Source organism: Cetorhinus maximus, chromosome 16 (assembly GCF_964194155.1).
Source record: "Cetorhinus maximus chromosome 16, sCetMax3.hap1.1, whole genome shotgun sequence".
NCBI lineage: Eukaryota > Metazoa > Chordata > Chondrichthyes > Lamniformes > Cetorhinidae > Cetorhinus > Cetorhinus maximus.
This window is the reverse complement of record NC_135894.1, coordinates 81,615,756-81,639,447: the sequence shown is the minus strand read 5'-3', so window position 1 is coordinate 81,639,447 and position 23,692 is coordinate 81,615,756. Positions and strand designations below refer to the sequence as shown.

The following is a 23,692-nucleotide window of genomic DNA, read 5'->3' as shown; positions in this document are numbered from 1 at the left end:
TCAGTACGGTACTGGAGAGTCAGCCTAGATTTTTATGCTCAAGTCTCTGGAGTTGGATTTGAAACCCAGACCCATTCAACTCAGAAGCGAGGGTGCGACCAACTGAGTTTGGGGGAGTTCTTTCGATTAACATCCCTGCTGGGCAGTACCTTTTCTTTAATTGAAAACATTAAGCGAAAGAAATTAAGCCAAGGAAATCACTTGATTGAAAGGAAATGTTCAAGCGAAGATAAGAGAAGCTATGTGGATCATGCCAATTCCAAGGTGGGATTATAATGGACTAAATTATAGGTGAAAATGATGACAAAAAGTTCCTGATCTTGAGGTCCCAGGAAAGATTAAATTAGTTGGAGTGGAAGTCGTCAGAAGTTTTGATTTCACACTTTCTAGTCTCGTCCACAATCAATGCTACAAAGTCAGGTATCAATGAAGTCCACGGGCTGATTTCAATTCCCAATGGGAGTTGTATGGTTGGGACTGTGGCAGATGGCAAAATTGTCTGGTCTTCCACTGCATGAGGCCTGGGAGATTTCCTCATCTGCATAGGGCCTGTTTGTCTCCTGCACAAACTCAAAAAGAACAAGTAGCTGGAAGGTGGTGGGCAGCATGATTTTGGCTGGCAGGAATTTGGCTGCCAGAGACCTGCAAAAATGGTCCCCAGCACTCAGCTAACTGATTTTGGGTTGCTTACATAGGGCATGGCAGCGGGGGAGTTACTGGATGACACAACAGTAAAGGGAGGGAAGCATGAAGTAGGGGAGGCTTAAAGTCTCCTTTTACGCCCCCAGAGGAACATCTAGCTGGCCAAGCAGGGAAGCCCAATACCTTGATCATGCAAGCCTCCAGTTAAAAATTGCAGCACAGTCCTGATGACATCATCTCTACATTTTCAAAGGAGGTTCCTGCTGCCTTCCAGGAGTTTCTCTCAACTGCTCTAAAAGAATCAGGTAAAATTGCAAACTGTGAGATGGCAACAGGGTCGGTGCAGGTAAGTTGTGGCTGTCTTAACAAGTTTAAATTCGACCCTCGAGCCATATTCCTAAATTCCACTGAATTGATAGTTAAAGCCTACACCAAGTGACTATCATAATATTTCAGTATTGCACAACACAGTACATTACAATTCCATGGAGGCAATCAGACTGTCAAAGTCTTTGTTATTTTGCAGAAGAGTTAATTTTCAAATGCTATTTTACCTGAGGAGCAGGACAATAAGCTCCCATTCCACCTGTATTTGGTCCCTGGTCCCCATCCAGTAAGCGTTTGTGATCTTGAGCTGGTGGCATACAGGCAACAGTAACGCCGTCACTGAAACAAAGACACTGCACAACATTATTAGAATTGCACTTCCTGGAATGGACAAAGACTCAAGGTATTCAGAAAAAAATTGATTCCTGATATCTTAGCCAATTGCAATCACATACTAGGACAGTACTGGAAACAGTAAATGGGAGTGCAAAGAGATACTTGTGAGCTGAATCGAGTAAAAATCAATGCTACTTAATCTAAAATTTCACAGCACCGCTAGGCAACCTGCTCTTGGCAACTGCTTTCAATGCAGAGCAACTGGAGGGGAAATTAATGGCCTCTGCTCTGGACCTCTCACTAATGTCACCACTCAAAACAGCAACTCACTGTAAAGCACCTGGTATAGCCTCATTTCCCATTATACTGTGGTGCAGTAGATTGGAGCTCTACCTAAAGTGTTGGGCTGGTATGCAGGTTTAAACTTGGTTAATGTTGCATGAATGACCCTTTCCTGGGATCAGATCTTTCAGTCCAGGTATAACTTTTATCCAAGTTACTCTTGGTTTATCTGACGTTGAGTCTACTCTGCACATACAATTGGATGAAATTGGCAACGAAAAACATATGAAAAAAAACTTCAAATGGTCATGGGCTGGCAAAAGGCACAAGCCTTACTTACAGAAACTTCCTCTCCTTCAAGCAGCTCTTCCACAATTACAGTTTCACCAGCAGAACCAAAGGTCTTTTCCTTTTCAAAAAGAAAATGCAAGCACATTTAGCTGTGTACCGTATATTAGTCGGCAACGATCTAAGAGGATTCGTTGTTAAAACTACATTTGAACTATTACACTGATAATGAATTGAGAAATTTAGGTTCAGATATTTGGAACTGTACCCAAAAAAGAGACATCATTTTCAAAAGAGAGGAGCAAAAATGGTACAAAAAGCACCCCCACAGCCTCCAACAAAACATTTAATTTTGTTGAAAATACAGGGTAGGGTTTTTGGGTGACAACTGGCAGTTTGTGGACAAATCGTGCTCGTTTTCCAAATTAATTTTATGGTTCAAGCTTCTCCTGGAACTCAGTTGCACAATCACAAATAAACGTAAAACTGTCCATGAACCAGGCAACATTTTACAACTTAGTTCTTTTGCATTAAAAGATATTCCTCGATATATTTAAGAGTAATAACGTGGTGCAGAAAATGGGTTTAATCAGTGTCTACACCGTGAGTAAACTGATTTTAAATAACTGAAAATGACTTCCCAAAAAAAAACATTTATTAGGTTCATTGATGTATAGCATCCAGTTTCTAAATTAAGCATTTTTTTTTTTAAAGTTGCCTACTGGTGCGCCTACAAAGTGTAATTTTCAGAGCCTCCTCGAAGGCCCCCAAATTAGCACATTTAGTGGAAAGTCACCATGGTTATGAATTCGATTAGGAACGTGGCCAGTTTTGTAAATGGGCCAAGCTTCCAGCGCGATGCTTTCTAAACCAGTGCAAAACACTACAGAAACTCAATTTACACTTCACGCAACTTGTGCTTGAAATTCCTCAATTGTGCGCACTGCTTTGGCTGATTTTCGATAAATAGCAGAAACTTTATCCCACAGATTTTATTTTATAAATTCTATTAATTCCTCTGTTGCATAATAGAATTGTACAGGGAAGCAAAATTCAGTAACGCCTTGGATAAGCTCGCCATATTTTTACCACCAAAATGTTCACTTGAATTAATAAAATGTTTCAGTAACAGAATTACTTTGGATATTTTAGAAAAATTCTTAACTCTGAAACAGTTTCAACACTTACTTTTAAGTGGTACGCTATATGTTTGAACATATAATAAATTGTTCTATCATTTGCAATAGCATACAGCTTCCCCCTCCACAACATCTCTGTTCCCTTTATATTGGGTATACATCATTGAATCAGGCCGACCGGCTCAATCAGTCCATGCCAATATGTTTATGTTTCACTGGACTTTCTTCCTTTTCTCATCTACCTCTATCTGCATAACCCTTGATTCCCTTCTCCCTCATGTGTTAGTTCAGCTTTCCCTTAAATCCATCTCCCCCTGGTAGCGAGTTCCACATTCTCATCACTATCTGGGAAATGAAGTTTCATCTGAATTCCCTATTTAATTTCTTGGTGACTATCTCACATAGATGGCCTTCAGTGTTTTTTTCATTCATTCATGGGGTATGAGCACCACTGGCAAGGCCAGCATTTGTTACCCATCTCTAACTGCCTTTGACAGCAGTTAAGAGACAACCATATTGCTGTGGGTCTGGAATCAAATGTAGGCCAGACCAGGTAAGGATGGCAGATTTCCTTCCCTAAAAGGATATTAGTGAATCAGATGGGTTTTTACAACAATCACAATTACTAAGACTAGCTTTCAATTCCAGAGTTTCTTTTTAATTGAATTGAAATTTCACCTGCTGCCATGGTGTGAGTTGAACACATGTCTCCAGGGCATTAGTCTGGGCGTCCAGTGACATTACCACTACACCACCCACTCCCCCTCTTGTTATGCTCTTCCCCACAAAAGGAAACATTCTCTCTGTGTCCCCCCTATCAAAACCTTTCATAATTTTCAAGACTATCTGGTCACCCCTTGGCTATTCTTTTCAAGAGAAAAGAATCCCAGCCGATTCATTCACTCCAGATAGGCATGCACCACATTTCTGGTATCAACCTTGTAAACCTTCTTTGCACCTTCTCCAGTGTCTCTATTTCTTTTCTACAATATGGCAACTTGAATTGTATGCAGTTCTCCAGGTGAGCTCTAACCAAGATTCAATACAACATTAGTCCAACTTCTTTGCTTTTTCAGTTCTATCCCTACAGAAATGAATCCTGATGCTTGGTTTACTTTTTGTTTTATGGCCTTATTAATCTGTGTCACCACTGTTAGTGATTTGTGTATTTGTGCTCCCAGATCCCTTTGCCCATCTAATCCCATTTTGATTCTTAGGCCGGAATTTTCAGCGTCTCACAACAGCAAGATCTTCCGGTCCCGCCAATATGAACGGAGATTTCAAAGACTCGCTGGCCTTGCTGTGGGGAAACCCGCCACGGGGGCTGGAAAATTCCATCCTTGGTTTCTTAGTTACATGCAACCTCGTTAGTTTTCTTGCCTAGATATAAAGGCTCATATTTATCTATGTTGAAATTCATTTGCTAATTATATGCCCATTCTGCAAGATTGTTAATATCTTCTTGCAATTTGTTACAGTCCTCCTCAGTATTATCTCCCCCCAATTTGGTGTCATTCACAAATTTAGAAATTGTATTTTTGATTCCAAAGTCTAAATCGTTAATAAAAGTTTTGAACAACAGTGGTCCCAGTATTGGTTCTTGTGGAACACTACTTCCCACCTTTTGGCACTCTGAATAACTACTTTTACCCCTATTCTCTGCCTTCTGTCTTGAAGCCAGCTAGTCATCCATTCTGCTACTCATCCCTGACTCCAGATTCTCTGACCTTACTCGTTAGTCTATTATATGGTACCTTCTCGGAGGCCTTTTGAAACCTAGATAAACTGCACCTACTACATTACCCCTGTCTATTCTCTCTCAGCTACCAAAAAAAAACAAGATAGATCAAGCAAGACTTTCCCCTTTTGAAATCTGTGTTGACTATTCATTATTACATTTACTTTCCTTTTCTGGATGTTCTTCTATTCGCTCCTTTAGTAGGGATTCCATTATTTTTCCTCCCATCAATGTTGAGATGATTAGTCTGCAGTTCCCTGAACATGTTCTATCTCCCTTCTTAAACACAGGCATAGCTTGGCTATCCCAACAGTCCTCTGGCACTACACCTTTCTCTAACGAATATTAAAATTGTGTTGTGATGCCTCTGGTATCCCTTCCTTATATTCTTTAAAATGCAAACTAATCCTTCTGGGCCAGGGGCTTTATCCTCTTGGATTTGTTCATTTCATAGTGCACTCTTTTTAATTCAAATACAGTTATCTTATTTCTAATCTTATCACTTGATGTCATGTTCACCTTTCCTGTTTCCCTTGTAAATATGGAAGCAAGGTTATTATTTAATATTTCTATTGTTGCCTATGAATTATTCTCCCCATTAAGTGACCCTATTCCCTTCACAGCTTTCCTCTTTTTATGTGTCTGCAAAATATTTTAGCGTTTTGTTTTACGTTCCTTGATAATTTAGCTGCATAGATCCTCTTCGCTCCCCTTTTTAAAAAACTTCTCTTCTAGTTTCTTCATATTCTGCCTTGTCATGCTCTACCTTGCTGTCAATATACTCAGTGTATGTCCCCTTTCTTATCCTCAATGTTTTCCTTATGTCTTTATTCATCCATGGTAACCCATTAGTGTTTAGCCTGTTCTTATTTTTTAGTGGAATATATTTTTCCTGCGTTTTTTTAAAATACTGCTTTCAATGTTTGCCATTACTGTTCTACATCATTGTTCACCACTATTGTTTTCCATTTTACTTTTCCCAAGTTCTATTCTCAACCCCAAAAAATTGGCTTTTCTCCAATCTACTACCCTGGTCTACATCAAACATATAACCGTCTCAATTATCTTAAAAAGTGTACAATATTTCGGTCACTATTGCCAAATATTCCCCTACATGTACTTTTTAATGTACCTTAGTTCATTCCCCATTACTGGATACATTAGTGAAACTTCCCTTGTTGTGCTTTTTATATACTGGGTTAGAAAAGGAGTCCTGTACACAATGCAGGAACTCCATTCCCTATACCCTTTTCCTACCTCTTCTGGCCAATTAATATAGTTGAAGTCACCCAAGATTATTATTCAATGTTTTTTTACTCATTTCTTTAATTTGTTTGCATATTTCATCCACTATTAGGTGATCTCTAGGCTACACTATTAGTGTGATTGATCTTTAATTATCTTAATCTCCATCTATATGGATTTTATTTTGTCTTGCTGATAGCTGCGCCATTTTTTTCTACTGTCGTTATGTTTTCCCTATTAAGTTCAGAGCCACTCCACTCCCCTTTACTTTTTCCCTCTCTATCTTTCTGAAATCCATGATACCCCGTAATTATAATTTCCAGTCCTGCTTTTCTGTAGCCGCTTTGCTGCCTGCCCTGGTGAAACGATGCAAGTCTCTGTACAGCGAACAAATTTCTCCCCCTAGCAGTCTTGTTTCCCAATTTACTGAAAGCAATAGAATCTGAAGCAAATGCTTAGTATTGAAGTTACGTGGAACAAAAATATGACTGTTATCACAGAAGCCCTCAAGGAGAAGACCATTGATGGAACTTAGCCAGGAGCGTTCCTCTCATTCACTGAAAACCACATATTTTTGAAAGGATAAAAACTGACAAAATTCTACGGTAACATACCTGCATTATATCTCGGACTGCTTTGCAAGCCTCTCCTATGTCAGCTGCTACAATAACACCTTTCCCAGCTGCCAAGCCACTTGCTTTTACTACCAGTGCGGGGAAAGCAGCGCTAAAAACAAAAGCAACAATAAAACCATTGCAAGATATGGGGTTTTCTTGTTTTGAAGTTTCCCTTCTCTGCACCATGCAAGGTATTCCCTGCTGAAGAGGTTTTCAAGCAAGGAACATACAGTCTATACACATACCAGGAAGCAATCTAGAACAAAGTGAGAGGGCTAATGGTGTACATCTTATGTTCTGCTGCATTTTTTAATCAAATCTATTTTATTAACAGTAATGGAGCCTCAAACAATTTTCTCAATATTATGATCAAACACAATTTGGATTTCCTGATCGGCAAAAATGTGAGGGCAAGTAAATCTGAATTCCACAGGATGATTAAGTTTTAGTTGTAAGTCAAGACCATTATTTGAAATATTAAGCTTTCTGTCTTGACATTAACTCTGATGCACTGAACGCTAAACTGCAGAGGCTCAGTCACATGACATTTTAACATTAATAGGAAGGCCTTTGGCATTCCAGAAAAGTCTCAATTTAATGCACACACTATGTAAATGAGTGCCCTTCTTACTGCTGGATATAGCTACATGCTTCCTCAGGGTCTGTAAAAGCTTTCCATCGAGCAGTGGGGATACCATGTCGATCCAAGAAGTCTTTTGCAAAATGCTTGCTAGCTTCCAATTGCGTTGCGTTTGCTGATGGGCCAAAACATCTCACTCCAGCAGCTGTCAGGTCATCGACAATTCCTGAAGAACATCAAGAATCAAAAGACAAAGAGATGGTGAACACTGGGTTTTGTAAGGTATTTAAAGAGTTAGTTTTAAAATTTTATTCTATTTCCTCCTCCCTCTTTCTATTCTCCTCTTCCAAACATAAGTGACTTGCGCTGGAGCACAGTGAAGGGCGAGAATCAAGAAAATGGTTATAGCACAGGAGGCAGCTATTCGGCCCCTCGTGCCTGCACTCTCTCCGAAGAAGCAGTTTACTTAAGTGCCATTCCCTGGCCTTCTCCCCGTAGACAGAATGGTTAAAATTAGAATGGTTAGAACTAGGCAGAAGAAAAAAAATCAGAGTCAATCTCAACCAACATTCACACAAGTGCTTTTCTTTTTAAAAGCAGGTCATCATTGGATAGGTATTGATTAGCAATCCTGGAGTATTTTCCCCATCCCTGTCTTTATAGAAATTGAGGTCATTCACAGAGCGAAAGGTCAGGAATAGAACACGTTGCTTTGAAAGAACATCTGCTATTTTGTGATTAAGGGCAAAACTTTCGCGGAGTCTTTGCAAGTCCACGAACCTTCAAAATCGGAGGATAGGACCCAGATGTGCAAGTCCCGCCCCATTTCCAACAGATCCAATTTTTGCCATTAGGGGAGAGGAGGGAGTGAGCGATTCACATGAGGGAAACCCCAACTCAGCAGGGTCATTTGAACTCAGTGCTGAATTCAAACAGACCCTATTTTAAATGCTGCAAGGGCCTTAATCTGCAGGGTGGAGCCATAAATCTATGGAGTAGACGTTAAATGCTGTTGAAGGGTGGGTAAGCTCTGTTTAACTATCATGATCTGAAAGATTTTTTGAAATCCCCTGCTCTTTAGACTTAAAAAAAAAACTGGCTGCAGGGTCAGAGAGAGTTTAAAAAAATACTCTTGTATTGCTTTGACTGACAAAACAGGTTGTCCAGCATCTGTTCTCGCAGCTTCAATGGATATTTGTTGATATTGACGTTTCTCCAAGGGCTCTTTATGAATGCTTGGTGGGAGGCAGAGAAAAAAGAGTGGGAGAGCAATAGTGATAGGGGATTCTATCATAAGGGAAACAGACAGTTGTTTCTGTGGCCGCAGACGTGACACCAGGATGGTATGTTGCCTCCCTGGTGCCAGGGTCAAAGATGTCAATGAGCTGCTGAAGGACATTCTGAAGGGGGAGGGTGAACAGCCAGAGGTTGTGGTCCATATCGATACTAACGACATAGGTAAAAAGAGGGATGAGGTCCTTCAAGCAGACTATAGGGAGCTAGGAAATAAATTAAAAAGCAGAACCTCAAAGATAGTAATCTCAGGATTACTCCCAGTGCCATGTGCTAGCGAGATCAGGAATAGGAGAATAGACCAGATGAATGCGTGGCTGGAGAGATGGTGTAGGAGGGAGGGATTTAGATTCCTGAGGCATTGGGACCAATTCTGGGGAAGATGGGACCTGGACAAGCTGGACGGATTGCACCCCAGCAGGACCAGGACCAACATCCTTGCAGGGGTGTTCACTAGTACTGTGGGGGAGGGTTTAAACTAGAGTGGTAGGGGATGGGAACCTGAACAGGGAGTCACAAGAGAGGGAAACAAAGATTGAAATGAAAGATAGAAAAGTAAAAAGCAAAAGTGGAAGGCAGAGGAAACAAGGGCTAGGAGGAATCAAGGGCTAGCAGCAAATAAGGCCATAGTACAAAACAAGAAATGTTAAAAAGACAAGTCTAAAGGCACTGTATGTGAAAGCATGGCACATTCACAATAAGGTAGATGAATTAACAGCGCCAATAGATACAAACAGGTATGATATGATTGTGATTATGGAGACATGGTTGCTGGGAACTGAATATCCAAAGGTATTCGATATTTAGGAAGGACAGACAAAAAGGAAAAGAAGGTGGCATTGTTAGTAAAGGATGACATCACTGCAATGGTGAGAATGGACATTGGTTCAGAAAATCAAGGTGTAGAATCAATCTGGGTGGAGCTAAGAAGCAACAAGGGGCAGAAAATATTAGTGGGAGTTGTCTATAGGCTTCCAGACAATAGTGGTAAGGTAGAGGTTGGCAGTAAACAGGAAATTAGTGATGCACGTCACAAGGGTGCTACAATAATCATGGGTGACTTTAATCTACATATAGACTGTGAAAACCAAATTAGCAATAATACTGTGACGGATGAATTCCTGGGAGTGTGCACAAGATGGATTTTTATACCAGTACATCGAAGAACCAACTAGGGAACAGGCTATCCTAGATTTGGTATTGTGCAATGAGAAAGGGATCTTTTAGAGAACAGTGACCATAACATAATAGAATTTTTCATTAGGATGGAAAGTGAAGTAGTCCAATCTGAAACTAGAGTCCTAAATCTAAACAAAGGAAACTACGAAGGTATGAGGAGTGAGTTGGCTGTGAGAGATTGGGGAACTTCATTAAAAGGAATGATGATGGATAGGCAATGGCTAATATTTAAGGAATGAATGCATGCATTGCAACAGTCATACATTCCTTTCTGGCGCAAAAACACAATAGGAAAAGCGGCCCAACCATGGCTAACAAAATAAATTAAAGAAAGTATTAGATCCAAAGAGGAATCATATAAAGTGGCTAGAAAAAGTAGCAAGCCCGAAGACTGGGAGCAGTTTAGAAGTCAGCAAAGGAGGACGAAGAGATTGATCAAGAGGGGAAATATAGAGTATGAGAGTAAACTTGCAAGGAACGTAAAAACGGACTATAAAAGCTTCTATAAGGATGTAAAAAGAAAAATATTGGTGAGACAAATGTAGGTCCTTTACAGTGTACAATGGGGGAAATTATAATGGAGAACAAGGAAATGGCAGAGCAATTAACCAACTACTTTAGTTCTGTCTTCATGGAAGAAGACACGAATAACTTCCCAGAAATACCAGGGAACCAAGGATTAATGAGAAGGAGGAATTGAAGGAAATTAGTATTTGTAAAAAAATAATGCTGAATTAATGGGAAATTAATGGGACTGAAAGCTGATAAATCCCCAGAGCCTAATAACCTACATCCCAAGGTACTAAAGGAGGTGGCCATGGAAATAGTGGGTGCATTGGTTGTCATCTTCCAAAATTCTATAGATTCTGGAATAGTCCCAGCAGATTGGAAGTCCCAGCAGATTGGAGGGTGGCAAGTGTAACCCCACTATTTAAAAAAAGGAGGGAGGGAGAAAACAGCCAATTGCAGCGAATTAGCCTAACATCAGTTGTAGGGAAAATGCTACAGTCTATTATAAAGGATGTGATAAGAGGAAACTTGGAGCATATCAACGGGATTAGACAAAATCAACATGGATTTATGAAAGGGAAATCATGTTTGACAAACCTACTGGAGTTTTTTTGAGGACATAACTAGCAGAATAGGGAAGGGAGAACCAATGGATGTAGTGTATTTGGATTTTCAGAAAGCTTTTGATTAAATTAAATTAAAACACATGGGATTGGGGGTAATATTTTGGCATGGACTGAGAATTGGTTAGCAGATAGGAAACAGAGAGTAGGAATAAATGGGTCTTTTTCAGAGTGGCAGGCAGTGACTAGTGGGGTACTGAAGGGATCAGTGCTTGGGTCCCAGCTATTCATAATGTATATCAATGATTTGGATGAGGGAATCAAATGTAATATTTCAAAGATTGCTGATGACACAAAACTTGGTGGGAATGTGAGTGGTGAGGAGGGTGTAAACAGGCTTCAAGGCGATTTAGACAAGTTGAGTGACTGACAAATACATGGCAGATTCAGTTCAAGGTGGATAAGTGTAAAGTCATCCACTTCAGTAGGAAAAACAGAATGGCAGAGTATTATTTAAACGGTGATTGGGAAATGTTGGTATACAAAGGGACCTGGGTGTCCTTGTCCACCAGTCACTGAAATCAAGCATGCAGGTGCAGCAAGCAGTTAGGAAGGCAAATGGTATGCTGGTCTTCATTGTAAGAGGAGTTGAGTACAGGAACAAGAATGTCTAACCGCAGTTGCACAGGGCCTTGGTGAGACCACACCTAGGGTATTTTGTGCAGTTTTGGTCTCCTTACCCAAGAAAGGTTATACAAGCCATAGAGAGGGAGCAGCAAAGGTTCACCAGACTGATTCCTGGGATGGCAGGATTGTTGTATGAGGAGAGACTGGGTCAACTAGGCTTGTATTCACGGGAGTTTAGAAGAATGAGAGGGTATCTCATTGAAACGTGTAAAATTCTGACAGGGCTGGACAGACTGGATGCTGGGATGATGTTTCCCCTGGCTGGTGTGTCTAGAACAAGGGGTCATGGACTCAGCATTTGGGGTAGGCCATTTAGGAACGAGATTAAGAGAAATTTCTTCACTATGGGTAGTGGAACCTGTGGAATTCACTACCACAGAAGGCTTTGGAGGCCAAGTCACTGAATATATTTAAGGAGGAAATAGATGGATTTCTAGACACTAAGGGATTCAAGGGGTATGGGGAGAGAGTGGGAGTTTGGCATTGAGATGGAGGATCAGCCATGATTATATTGAATGGCGGAGCAGGCTCAAAGGGCCAAATGACCTACTCCTGCTCCTATTTTCTATGCTTCTATGTTTCATGAATGGGAGTTTTTTTTATCAAGTCTGTCTAGTGAAAGCTGTATTACATTTCCTCTCCACATGGCTCTTGAGGGCTGCCCATGGTGGATACTGGGTGAGTTGGCAGCGCGTATAAGGAGATATGGGGTGGATGGGCGAGTCAAAGGTAAATTGACAGGCAAGGGAGGAGGTAAATCTCTAAGGTAGGTGGATAGGATTTGGAGCCCGTGGGGGATTGGAGGTCAGGTCGGGTCGGGGGCGGGGGGGAGATAAGGCCTACGGGGTGGGGGGAGGGGTGGGTGTCCAGTCAAGTTGGGTGGGGATGGGAGGGGGGGTGGGGCAGGGTCAGGCCTGCAGGGGTTGGAGGGGTCGGTCAGAGGGAATCCCATGGGGAGTGGGGGAGGGGTGGAGAATACCATGCTTGGGATTGGAGGGGGGTAGTCGGGGTGGGTGGGTGAAGATCCCTGGGTGGGGTCAGGGGTGTGGGGGGAGTCACATAGGTCACATTGGTCTGTGACTTTACAATAGTTACCCAGAAGTTACAAGAAGTTTTAATTCTTCTAACTTTTTCTGAGTAACTATTTGTGTAACACAGCCAGAATCATCCGAAGTTTGAGATTTCAATTACATTTTCGGATGGTTCCCAGAGCAGGACAATTGCCCAGGGAAGTTTGCACTTCTGGGCAATTGCCATGCAAACCCTTACCTTTGAAGTTCCGAAAGGGGTTATCCAGCACATCTTCTGGGGTAGCCCCCAAATCCGATGCTGGGGAGCTCGGAAGTTTTGGGCCCAATATGTTTAAAATTTCCTAAGGGGGCAATTTTAACCACACAAAACAAGTTGTTTGGGGTTTGGGGAAATTTTAAAAATCTCAAACCTGACCCCAAAATGCCTCCAACCAGCCCACCTCTGGTTTTAACGGAGGCAGGACAGTGGGTGGACAACAAGATTACCCCCAGGATACGGGTTGTGCAGGCAAACAAACTCAGTGGTTAAGGGGAGGCAAAGATTGCTGCATGGAATAGCCAAGTACCTTTCCAGCACAGCCTGTGGGCCAGGAGGAGCAGGATTGCTTCCCAGCATACCAAACCTTCTACTCTGCTCACCTATGATCGGACCTCCTGGGAAAAAGACTACATCCCCAGAGGTGACTAATCTGTCCTCACCCCACAACAGTATCAGATTCCCTTACCATCAATAAACACCACACCAACTCCCTCCAACTGAGAGTTCGGGGACCTTTCCCACCATTAACCCAGCTGCCGGCTACCTTCCCACTCCGGACCTGTGACCTCTTCCAGAACCTTCCCTGCCTGACACGGAGCAAAGCCTGTTAATCTGCCTAACTTCCAGCTGGAGAACCTGCTTAAAAAAAAAATGCACACTGTGGAATTTAAATTCCAGCCCCCCATCCACTGCACACTAAACTCAGTCAAAATCAGGGCCAACGACTCTTCATGCACACCGCTTTAGCAAAACTCTGGTCACAAGTTCAAGCATGGTGTTTTATCTGGACTTCTACAAGCTGCATTTAGGGACCACTAGATACAACACTGGGAACTGGTAAGATTACACAGAATAAACTGAACTGCACCAGACATAAAGAAATTACATAAATCCCATCAAATGCATTTTACTTCCTGGAAACCACAATTCCTTCAACATATATATTCCAGGAGGTGGCACATTGTAATGAAAGATTAAAAGAAAAAATCCTTAAATCATAAAGTATCTAGGAAATAGATGTACTTGGTCATTTAGCCCAATCAGTCTTTCATAAGTCAAGGTCCAGTTTTTTGATGTTGCAATGAGTATCCTTGCAAGGTTAAACTCACTTAAGTTGCTGGTTCACCTAACTAGTACTAGCCTTAGGTTCATTCACTTTGACAGCTATGAGGATGATAGGAGTACATAAACTTAAACAAAGGTAAAGTAGCACTGTGAATAAACGACAAAAAAAAAAATTAAGATTTCAAACTTTTTACTTTGGAGGAAACCTGCATAACTGAACTGGAAAGAGTCCTTGATAATTGGCGTGCAAAAAATATTGGTATTTCTGTAAATACCTTGAATGAAATTAACACCAATTTCTCAGTATACTGGGCTGTATTTGTGTATCAGAGTTCTACTGCACCTACTGTACAAATTTATCATCTCCAATTATAAGCAGGACTGAACTGTCAAATACTAGCAGTTCTCTGAAGAAACCTATTTAATTAATTGAGGATTATCTTAACACCGATACAGAGTTGAACACTACTCCAAGCCTGAGCAGTAACTTGCACATCATAATGACCTATTGCCCTGTTCAAATTGTACAGCTGGCCAAACGGCTTCTTCTGAAGGTAACAGTACTAATGTCAAACAAGGAGGTCAAAGGTTACAGGGCGTGGGGAGCTGGAGACAGGAAAGTGGAATTGAGACCACAACCAGAGCAGCTATGATCTTACTGAATTGTGGAGCAGGCTCAAAGGCTCGAATGGCCTATTCCTACTCTTAAGTCCTATGTTCAACCATGCACCCTCAAGATAACTGCACACTATGTAGCAGGCATGCTGTCATGTTGCTGGGCAGAAGGATGGGTTTCAACCCCAACAAATTTCTGGAAGGTGTACAGCCTAAGCAAACGGCTTCTCCAAAAGGAAATGAGAGAAGTAAAAATGGGACAAATCAACTAGCATCTCTCCTGCATCCCTACCCACCATTTCAATGCAGTGGAGTTTAAGGCCATAATTTAATGCCTGCCCCCGAGGCGAGTTTGCTGGTGAGAGAGATTGCATTTAATAGTGGTGGGAAGGTGGGGGGGGTGGGTAGTGTGTGGGGAATCTGCCACCTTCCTACTTCTGCCCTGATTAAGCCCGGAAAAACAAACCCTGTCGGGGTTGCTTGCAGGCTTCCGGGGGAGATCCTGCGTTGTCAGACACTCCGTGCCTGATCAGGGGAGCCGTCATTGGAAGTGGGAGGGTGCCGAGAGCCACCCCCCCTGCCCTTGCTGCTGAACCCGCTACCTTACCCACGACCTGCATCCTGCAATCACTCACTTGGGTCCTGGGTCCTCTCAGCGATCCCGGGCCTTGTGCAGGTGCATTTTTGGCAGCAGCCACTGCTCCCCTGAGCAATGCACAGCTGCTGGCCTCTGATGGGCTGGCAACTCTCAAGAGTTGGCACTTCCTCCCCTACAGTCCCTGATCACAGGGAAGGCCCACCGCTGCCCAGTTAAGTGCCTAACTGGCAGGCCTTCCCGAAAGTAGGCGATGCGAGTCTCTCACCAGCTCTCCAGTCAGTGGGCAAGGCCCCCATCGCCTACATTAAATTCCACCATAAAAGTAGGGAACAGGGAAGAGAAAACTAAAATTCTACAGTTACCTGGAAAAAAATGATTGAGTCAAAGTTCTTAACAAAATTTATAGATGAATGTATAAAAAAAATAAAGACTAATCTAAACCATCATATGGATTACCATTACTCTACCATATTTACAAAGATCCAGTAGTTTTGTTAATAGATCCAGGCCCTAAATTTATGCTGAGACACTGGTGAGCAACACAACACAGTTTTGCTAAACAGCCTAAAAGGGGAGTGAGGAATTTATTTTATAAGGCCTAATACGATTCCACCAAAATACTGGAGAAACGTACTTCAAAAGAACGCATCAAGTAACTGAAAGCTACTATCCTATGGTGTAATTTCAGCAGCCTTGTGCTTACCTGCAGCGAGTGGAGCCTCTGGCCCAACCACCACCAGGCCAATGTTGTGATCTTTGCAGTACTGGGCAAGAATAGCATGATTGCTGACAGAGACAGCTGCAAGGGGAAAAAGAGAAACCATAGTTTTCACAATTATTTTGGCAATCTTGGTCCTTTGGCTTTACAGTTCACCGAAAATAAAATCACACTTCTTCCCATCAGCTTCATGCAGCAGGTATAAGCCCCAATCTTTGGTGTTAAATGAAACCTGTAATAAAAGATGATGGCACTTTAGTGCCCAACTCATCCAAGGACAGCAATCGGAGAAGTGCAGCAGTTCATGTGTCCTCTGCCTGATTTATACCCGTGCTGCCCGATTCTCTAAAACTCATTGGGCAGAATTTTACGGCCCTGTCACAGATTGGGGGGGGAGGAGGGGCAGGGCCGCAAAATGCAGCAAGCCATTCAAAACTTCATTGACTTCGCCAGGACTGGAAATCCCGCCAGTGGAACGGGCCACAAAATTCCGCCCACTGTCTAGATCCAGGCATTTCTGATTTAGCGGGATTCATCAAAAGCAACTTTTAGGTTTTAACCTGGAGCAATTCAAAGCGTGCGGCAACATTGGTTCAATTAGTCATATACAACCACACATTCATTCAGCATCATCTGCAATCTTACTAAGGTTTTATGAAAAGTGTTTATTTTTCCCCTAAAACTATAACTGCTGTGCTTATATTAAGTGGGTCATTTACTGACCTGTATAAGTTTAAATGGTCAACATCAAAAGGGCTATCTAAAAATCAGAGATAACCCAAAGTCTGTATGCAGCAATGTATTGATCAACTTCAGGAAGCCAAGTGAACAATGTCAGTGTTTTGCAATGGCCACCTGGATCCAGAGATTAGGCTGCAATCTCTAACTTTAGTTAACAGGTTAGATATATATTAAAAAACAGTGAAAGCTGGAAATCTGAAATAAAAGTCAGAAAATTCTCCGATTTCATCCCACATGTTTCAAGCAAAAACTCACATGACTCAGCATATTTAAACTCTAAATGTGTTAAATATTCAGGGCTAAGATTCTAAAATTCCTTTATCTGGAAAGTATTCATTGTAGACACACCAATACACATGGTGATTGGCCGCTGGATTGGACATCATTATATCTTGACCAACCGTTGGTTCCCGTAACCCCACCTTCCATCTTTTCCCATGCAAAGCAATGAATGACGCAGCACGTTTGGAAGAAAAGATATCAAGCAGATTCAGTATCTAGGCTTCAAAACACAATGGCCAAACTTGTGGTTGGCTGTGAAGGGACAACACTTGCCGCTAACCTTGAAAAATACCGCCCACAAGGATTTAAGCAGGTTTCAGAGCATCAATTTCCTTTATTCCAATGTGACTTCTAATCAGATGTAATCAACAGGGGTTGTCCATGAATGGTGAAGTCATCAGGCAGGCTGAGCAGCCAATCAGATTGAAAAATTCACCGATAGCAAACCAAGCAAAAAGTGCAGAGCTTGAGTCACTTTTTAATCATTTTACAGAAAGTAAAATCAAGATAGTGATGTACACATGGGATTCAAGCAGAAGCTGAAATCTCAAACAAACGTTTAAAAAATTATTTTAAAAGATCATGGAAGCTTTATCATAGAATAGAGGGAACAATGCTCCGCGTTTGTAAAATTAGCTTTTCAGAGGCAGAGAGGTTGTTCAGCAGAAATTATGACTTGGTATGCTATTAAAAATATATAGGGGTCAGTTAACTCATTTTGCTAACAGAATAAGCCAACTGCACGGGTTCAGTTCTCATTCCAGCACAGGTAGACTTGGAATCTACAATCTCACCCTGTCCCTGACAGTGGGAGGCAATGGCAAACCACCGCTGACAAAAACTGCCAAGAAAACAGCTCAGGATGAAGCATCAGCATATGGTGAGCTAAGGGCCTACTTTTCGACAGAGCACACATGAACGAATGACAATTAAAAACTCAATTACATCTCATTCAACGTGACGTAACATTTTCAATGATTTTCACAGTTGAGGGTAATGTATAAAAAGTTGAAGCTCATGTCAAATCACTGGGCTGATCCTATGTTGATTGGATCTGCAAAGATTGCATCAGTGCACCCTATGGAGGAGCAGGATATTACTCACAGTAACTTCTGGATTTCTGTGCACAACCACAATTGCTGTCAATTTTTACAAAGTAATGATGGTGGATGCTGATAGTTCCACCTTGATTGCAACCCCAAATTCCGTGCCAACATACTTAGCACCATTATTGCTGAAAATGCTAAAAAAAATAAAATCATTATTGATCTGTGTTCCTTAAAATATTTCCCTTTGCTGGTCACGATTGACCAAAATTTTGCATCATCCACCTTTGGTCTCAGTTATAATGCAGACTATCTGGAATTATTAAACACAAGTGCAGCATGAAACAAATAAAATGTGTAGTAATTTTAAATACTTGATCTGAAACAGGGTCAAGTAACAACGACCCCTCACCTGAATTGGAGATTTTTCCACTCTCAGCTGTTCCGGCATTCCCGGGGGCAACCAAAACCTGCAGTACAAGAGGAGACTGGGCCAGCTTCCATGCCAGAGCATGCTCGCGTCCTCCGCTGCCAATGATAAGTACTCGTTCTGCCATGGTCCTAAACATAATCATGTCCATTACATTAGGTTATTACCTTGAGTTCACAATAGCCCACAACAATTCCAGCCGCCTACTGCACTGGTTGTTTGCACATCTTGTAAAAAAAGGCATCTTTCTTAGTTATATTCAAGATGCTTGCTCTTTGAAAATGGCACATCACTTATCAGTCCCTCATACACAATGGCAGAGTTACCAAGATAAATATCAGGCTTCATGCCACATAGCCATTTAATTTTATTGTACCAACATTAACAAATAGCACCAATATCTGACACAGCCGAATGGATTAACACATGAACACTAGCTCTAACCCACATTTGAAAAATAGATTTGATAAAGTATGCACAAGACTCAACATGACAGCACATAAAATCAAGAGAGACATTCATTCTAAATGTAAACTGCAAAGAAAGGACCATCAGACAAGTTAATTAAAAACAGACCTCAATAACATTAGCTCTCAAATATGGCCTTTTAAAGCAGCCCAAGATAAAACAAGGTGCTATCAATAAAGTTTAAAAAAATGGAATGATGCACTTAAGACTTTTTACAAACTTTCACAGTTTCTACCAAGCAAACCCCCAAAAAAATCCTCAAATTTACAAATGTAGATTGGAAAAATATCTTAGACCATGGAATACAGTAGTATTCTGTGAATTAACTTAAAAAAAAGGATGAACACAGAAGGAAACAGACATTGAGTTTATTTCAGAAGTCACGCAGAAAAACCTCATGATCTACTCATGACTTCCATCACTTATGGATTAATAAGCCCCTATCAACAGAATTAGCTCTGCCTGACATTCTATATATAGCACGAGTTAATAAACTTAAATAAAGGCAAAATACTGCGGATGCTGGAAATCTGAAACAAAAACAAAAAGTGCTGGAAAAACTCAGCAGGTTTGATAGCATCTGTGGAGAGAAAGACAGAGTTAACATTTCAAGTCCGTATGATTCTTCTTCATCTGAGTTAGACTAAGACCAGTCTCTGGAGTTATGTAGTTATTTCTCAGTAATGGACTAGTTGCAGTTTAACTGCACTCTTAGCATTACTGTTATTACATCTCATAAATGGTTACAGATCAACAGAATTAGAGGCCTGGTTAACAGCTGCCTACCTATTTATTTAACACGTGAGTTTGAGATCCCCACTACCATAATCTCATTAGCTTCCCTTAAGCTGTTTCCACCAGACCCTTAAGCAGAGAATGCAATTTCATCTTCAAACTGCGACCAGGTTTCAAAACGGAACAATTGAATCAGAAATTTGGCCAACACTACAGTCCCAACGTTCCCTGCTTAACGGTTCCCTTAAATCAATCAAGCCCCATGGTGCGAACTTTATCTGTGCGGAAGGTAAGTTTTAGTTGCCTTTGCTGTTTGTAGAACTACAGTTCTTCCAACCTTCCAAAACCTATTTGAAAAAAAATAATAACGTGGTTAGAATTGGAATGCACTAGCTGCAAGTTTGGTGGCGGGAGATTCAACCAGGGCTTTCAAAAGGGAATTGGATAAGCACCTGAAGAGAAAAATGTTACAGGGCTATGGGAAAAGAGCAGGGGAGTGGGACTAGCTGAGTTGCTCTTGCAGAGAGCTGACATGCCTGCTGAATGGCCTCCTTCTGTGATGTAACCATTCTATGTTTCTGTGAACATTATTAGAGGATGAGATTGCAAACAACACCACCTTACATTTTTATAGTGTCTTTAACACAGTAATAACTTCCCAAGGTGCTTTACAGGAGTTTTAGCAGACAAAATCTAGCACCAAGCCACATAAGGAGCTATTGAAAGGCTTGGTCAAAGGGGTAGGTTTTAAAGTGTCAAAGGAGAGGTTTAAAGAAAGAATTCCAGCGCTAACGGTCTAGACAGTTGAAGGCATAGCCACCAACATAGGGTGGAAACTGATACAAGGAAAAGAGATCAAAATTCAAAGAACACAAAATTCTTGCAAGGCTGTATTGTATGGCTGGAGGAGTTTAATTAGATATGTAGGGGTAAGGCCATGGATGGAGTACAGTGCTCATGGATCATATGGAGTTTATAGCCACTGGATTTTGAGAGTATGTTTTAAAATGTGTTCGCAAATAAATTTTCTTAATAGTTCCTGATAAGAACAGGAGAAAAAAGGTCTTATGGTGCAGTGGGTAGCGTCCCCACCGCTCAGCCAGAAGCTCTGAGTTTCAGTCTCACTCCAGGACTTGATGGCCATGGAAGTTGTGTTCATAATGTAGCCAAACAGGTTGATTGTCAACCTGCAAATCCTTCCAGCACACCTATGGCAGGGTAAGAGCGTGAGAGACTCCTGGTCAGCCATGGTTGATGTGAAGTGGCGCCCTTCAAGCTATAGCCAATGGCTTTAGGCCATATGAATCCGAAATGTTAACCCTGTTTCTCTCTCCACAGATGCTGCCAGACCTGCTGAGTTTTTCCAGCATTTTGTATTTTTCTTTCAGATTTCCAGCCTCTGCAGTTTTTTGCTTTCGGCTTTAGGTTAGCAATGTGTTCCAGCAAAAACAAGCTATGAAAACAGACGTAAGCATATACTTTGTCTGCTTCATGCGTCTCTGGATGCAGATATTCTAAGAAGAATGAAAACAAGTAACATTCAAAGTTCGTTGGCTAACAAATGTTTATGTTAGGTGCAGTTTTGCAGTATCCATGTACATAAACCATCTATGTGTTTAGGTTAACATCAAGTACAAATGATTGGCACAAACTTATGTTTTAGGAGGGGCACCCAGATCGACTCCTAGGAAACTGATTTTTGGAAGTTGTGAAAAGAAAGTTCTATTTGTACAAGGAGGCAAGGTGGATTATGTAGCCTTCAGAAAAGTTTTTTTTAAATTTGTTCATGGGATGTGAGCATCGCTGGCTAGGCCAGCATTTATTGCCCATCCCTAATTGCCCTTGTTCAGAGGGCAGTTAAGAGTCAACCACATTACTGTGGGTCTGGAGTCACACATAGGCCAGACCAGGTAAACACAGCAGATTTCCTTCCCTAAAGGACATTAGTGAACCAGATCGGTTTTTACGACAATCGGCAATGGTTTTGTGGTCATCATTAGACTTTTAGTTCCAGATTTTTATTAAATTCAAATTTCACCATTTGACATGGTGGTCCCCAGAGCATTGCGCTGACTCTCTGAAATACTAGTCCAGTGACAATACCACAATACCACCTCCTCCCCTCCAATACCTGGCAAGAGAGAATGAGGGATAAACTAGAGGTTGAGCAGGGTACATTTGGAAGAGGTTTAGCTGGCGGGCAAGGGGAAATAAGTTAGCAAATTCTCTTTTAAAACAATTGTCCGGCCCATCTCCCACGCATCCGCCCTCACGCCTTCTCCTCCCTCCCAGAAACATGATAGGGTCCCCCTTGTCCTCAATTATCACCCCACCAGCCTCCGCATTCAAAGGATCATCCTCCGCCATTTCCGCCAACTCCAGCATGATGCCACCACCAAACACATCTTCCCTTCACCCCCCCTGGTGGCAGTTCGTAGGGATCGTTCCCTCCGGGACACCCTAGTCCACTCCTCCATCACCCCCTACTCCTCAACCCCCACCTATGGCACCTCCCCATGCCCACACAGAAGATGCAACACCTGCCCCTTCACTTCCTCTCTCCTCACCGTCCAAGGGTCCAAACACTCCTTTCAAGTGAAGCAGCATTTCACTTGCATTTCCCCTAACTTAGTCTACTGCATTCGTTGCTCCAAATGCGGTCTCCTCTACATTGGAGAGACCAAACACAAACTGGGCGACCGCTTTGCAGAACACCTATGGTCTGTCCGCAAGAAAGACCCAAACCTCCCTGTCGCTTGCCATTTTAACATGCCACCCTGCTCTCTTGCCCACATGTCTGTCCTTGGCTTGCTGCATTGTTCCAGTGAAGCCCAACGCAAACTGGAGGAACAGTACCTCATCTTCCGACTAGGTACTTTACAGCCTTCCGGCCTGAATATTGAATTCAACAACTTTAGATCTTAAACTCTCTCCCCCATCCCCACCCCCTTCTCGTTTCTTCCCCCTCCCTTTTGTTTTTCCCAATAATTTATATAGATTTTTCTTTTCCCACCTATTTCCATTATTTTTAAATCTATAACTGTAATCCCCTGTCGTCAGTCTTTCCACCCCACCCCCACTAGAGCTGTACCTTGAGTATCCTGCCATCCATTCTTAATTAGCACATTTTCCTAGATAATATCACCACCTTTAACACCCCTTTGTTCCTTTTGTTTGTGACATCTATTGATTATCTGCTCCTATCACTGCCTGCTTGTCCCTACAACCACCCCCACCCACCCCCCCCCCCAACCCCGCCAACTTCTCTACCCCCACCACCCCACCACCCCCTAACCTTAAACCAGCTTATATTTCACCCCTCTCCTAACTTTACTCAGTTCTGCCAAGGGTCATGAGGACTCGAAACATCAACTCTTCATTAACACAGTGTATCTTGAAGATCTTTTAAAACAAACAGAAGTCAAGTCAAACGACATAATCAAGAAACCCTGACCTTTACAACAAAAAAAGTCTTAAATTATCCCTTTAATCTTGGTAACCCTGTTAGTATCCCAGTGAATCCTGCGACTTGTCCATTGCTTTATAATTTTCCCTATCACAGTACTGCACTGAATCCCGATGATTACCAAGTATAACTCATAAATGAGTAATTTTAACATTGCTGCAAGAGTAAAGGCACCATAACTATAGTGTTAAGCCACGCAAAACAGCAAGCATCCAGACTCTGCTAAGTCAGCTGGCTCCCACCATCCATGCAGTCTTTTTAATACGGGCTACATCGCTTCTCCCTATCGTAAACTCGCGGGTCGAATCAGGGCATTAGGAAAGAAATACGCTAAAATCAAAAGTGATGGCTGGATGTTTGCAAGCTCACCTACTGATCTTTGAAACTTAGAAAGAAACACGTGCTACAACAGGAATTAACGCCAGTAAAAATGCACAGGTTGTACATACTCACACAAATGGCGGTGCAATGCTTTGCCTGAAAGGGTGGTGGAAATACTGAGCTGCAAACTGTAACACAGCAAATCATCAGAGCTGGAAATTGAAAAGTGGGAGGTTTCGCTCCACGCGTCACCAAGGCATTTTTTTTGGTTGCTGTTTTAATATTTTGACCTGAATTAACTGAAGCATGCAGGCTAAAAGTAACGTTTGCAGAGCCAGTTCTGTTACTGTTAATTTGATTTTTACAAGTTTTTCTTTAAAACTTAATTATGCAGAAGGAATTGTGGGGCTTGTAGTTTGCTCCCAGTTTGACCAGCGTGCCAGAGACCCAGCTACAATCATTTAACTAGCATGTTACACGTACAATGTTGC

General features: G+C 41.8%; 1 protein-coding gene across 2 annotated transcripts in view; it reads right to left on the bottom strand.

The window, feature by feature from the left end:
• Window positions 1-23,468, bottom strand: part of gart (phosphoribosylglycinamide formyltransferase) — a 50,201-nt gene extending 26,733 nt beyond the window's left edge. The window contains exons 1-7 of one of the 2 annotated variants that reach the window (XM_078560208.1): window positions 23,334-23,468; window positions 18,194-18,342; window positions 15,698-15,793; window positions 7,246-7,420; window positions 6,612-6,723; window positions 1,928-1,996; window positions 1,197-1,322 (exon numbers count right to left, since the gene is read on the bottom strand). In XM_078560208.1, the coding sequence (XP_078416334.1) occupies window positions 1,197-1,322; window positions 1,928-1,996; window positions 6,612-6,723; window positions 7,246-7,420; window positions 15,698-15,793; window positions 18,194-18,338 (723 nt within the window). In that variant the 5' untranslated portion in view covers window positions 18,339-18,342; window positions 23,334-23,468. Of the gene's footprint in view, window positions 1-1,196; window positions 1,323-1,927; window positions 1,997-6,611; window positions 6,724-7,245; window positions 7,421-15,697; window positions 15,794-18,193; window positions 18,343-23,249 lie in introns of both variants that reach the window. The other variant, XM_078560210.1, reaches the window with a different exon arrangement.
• Between the last annotated feature and the right edge of the window lie 224 nt (window positions 23,469-23,692).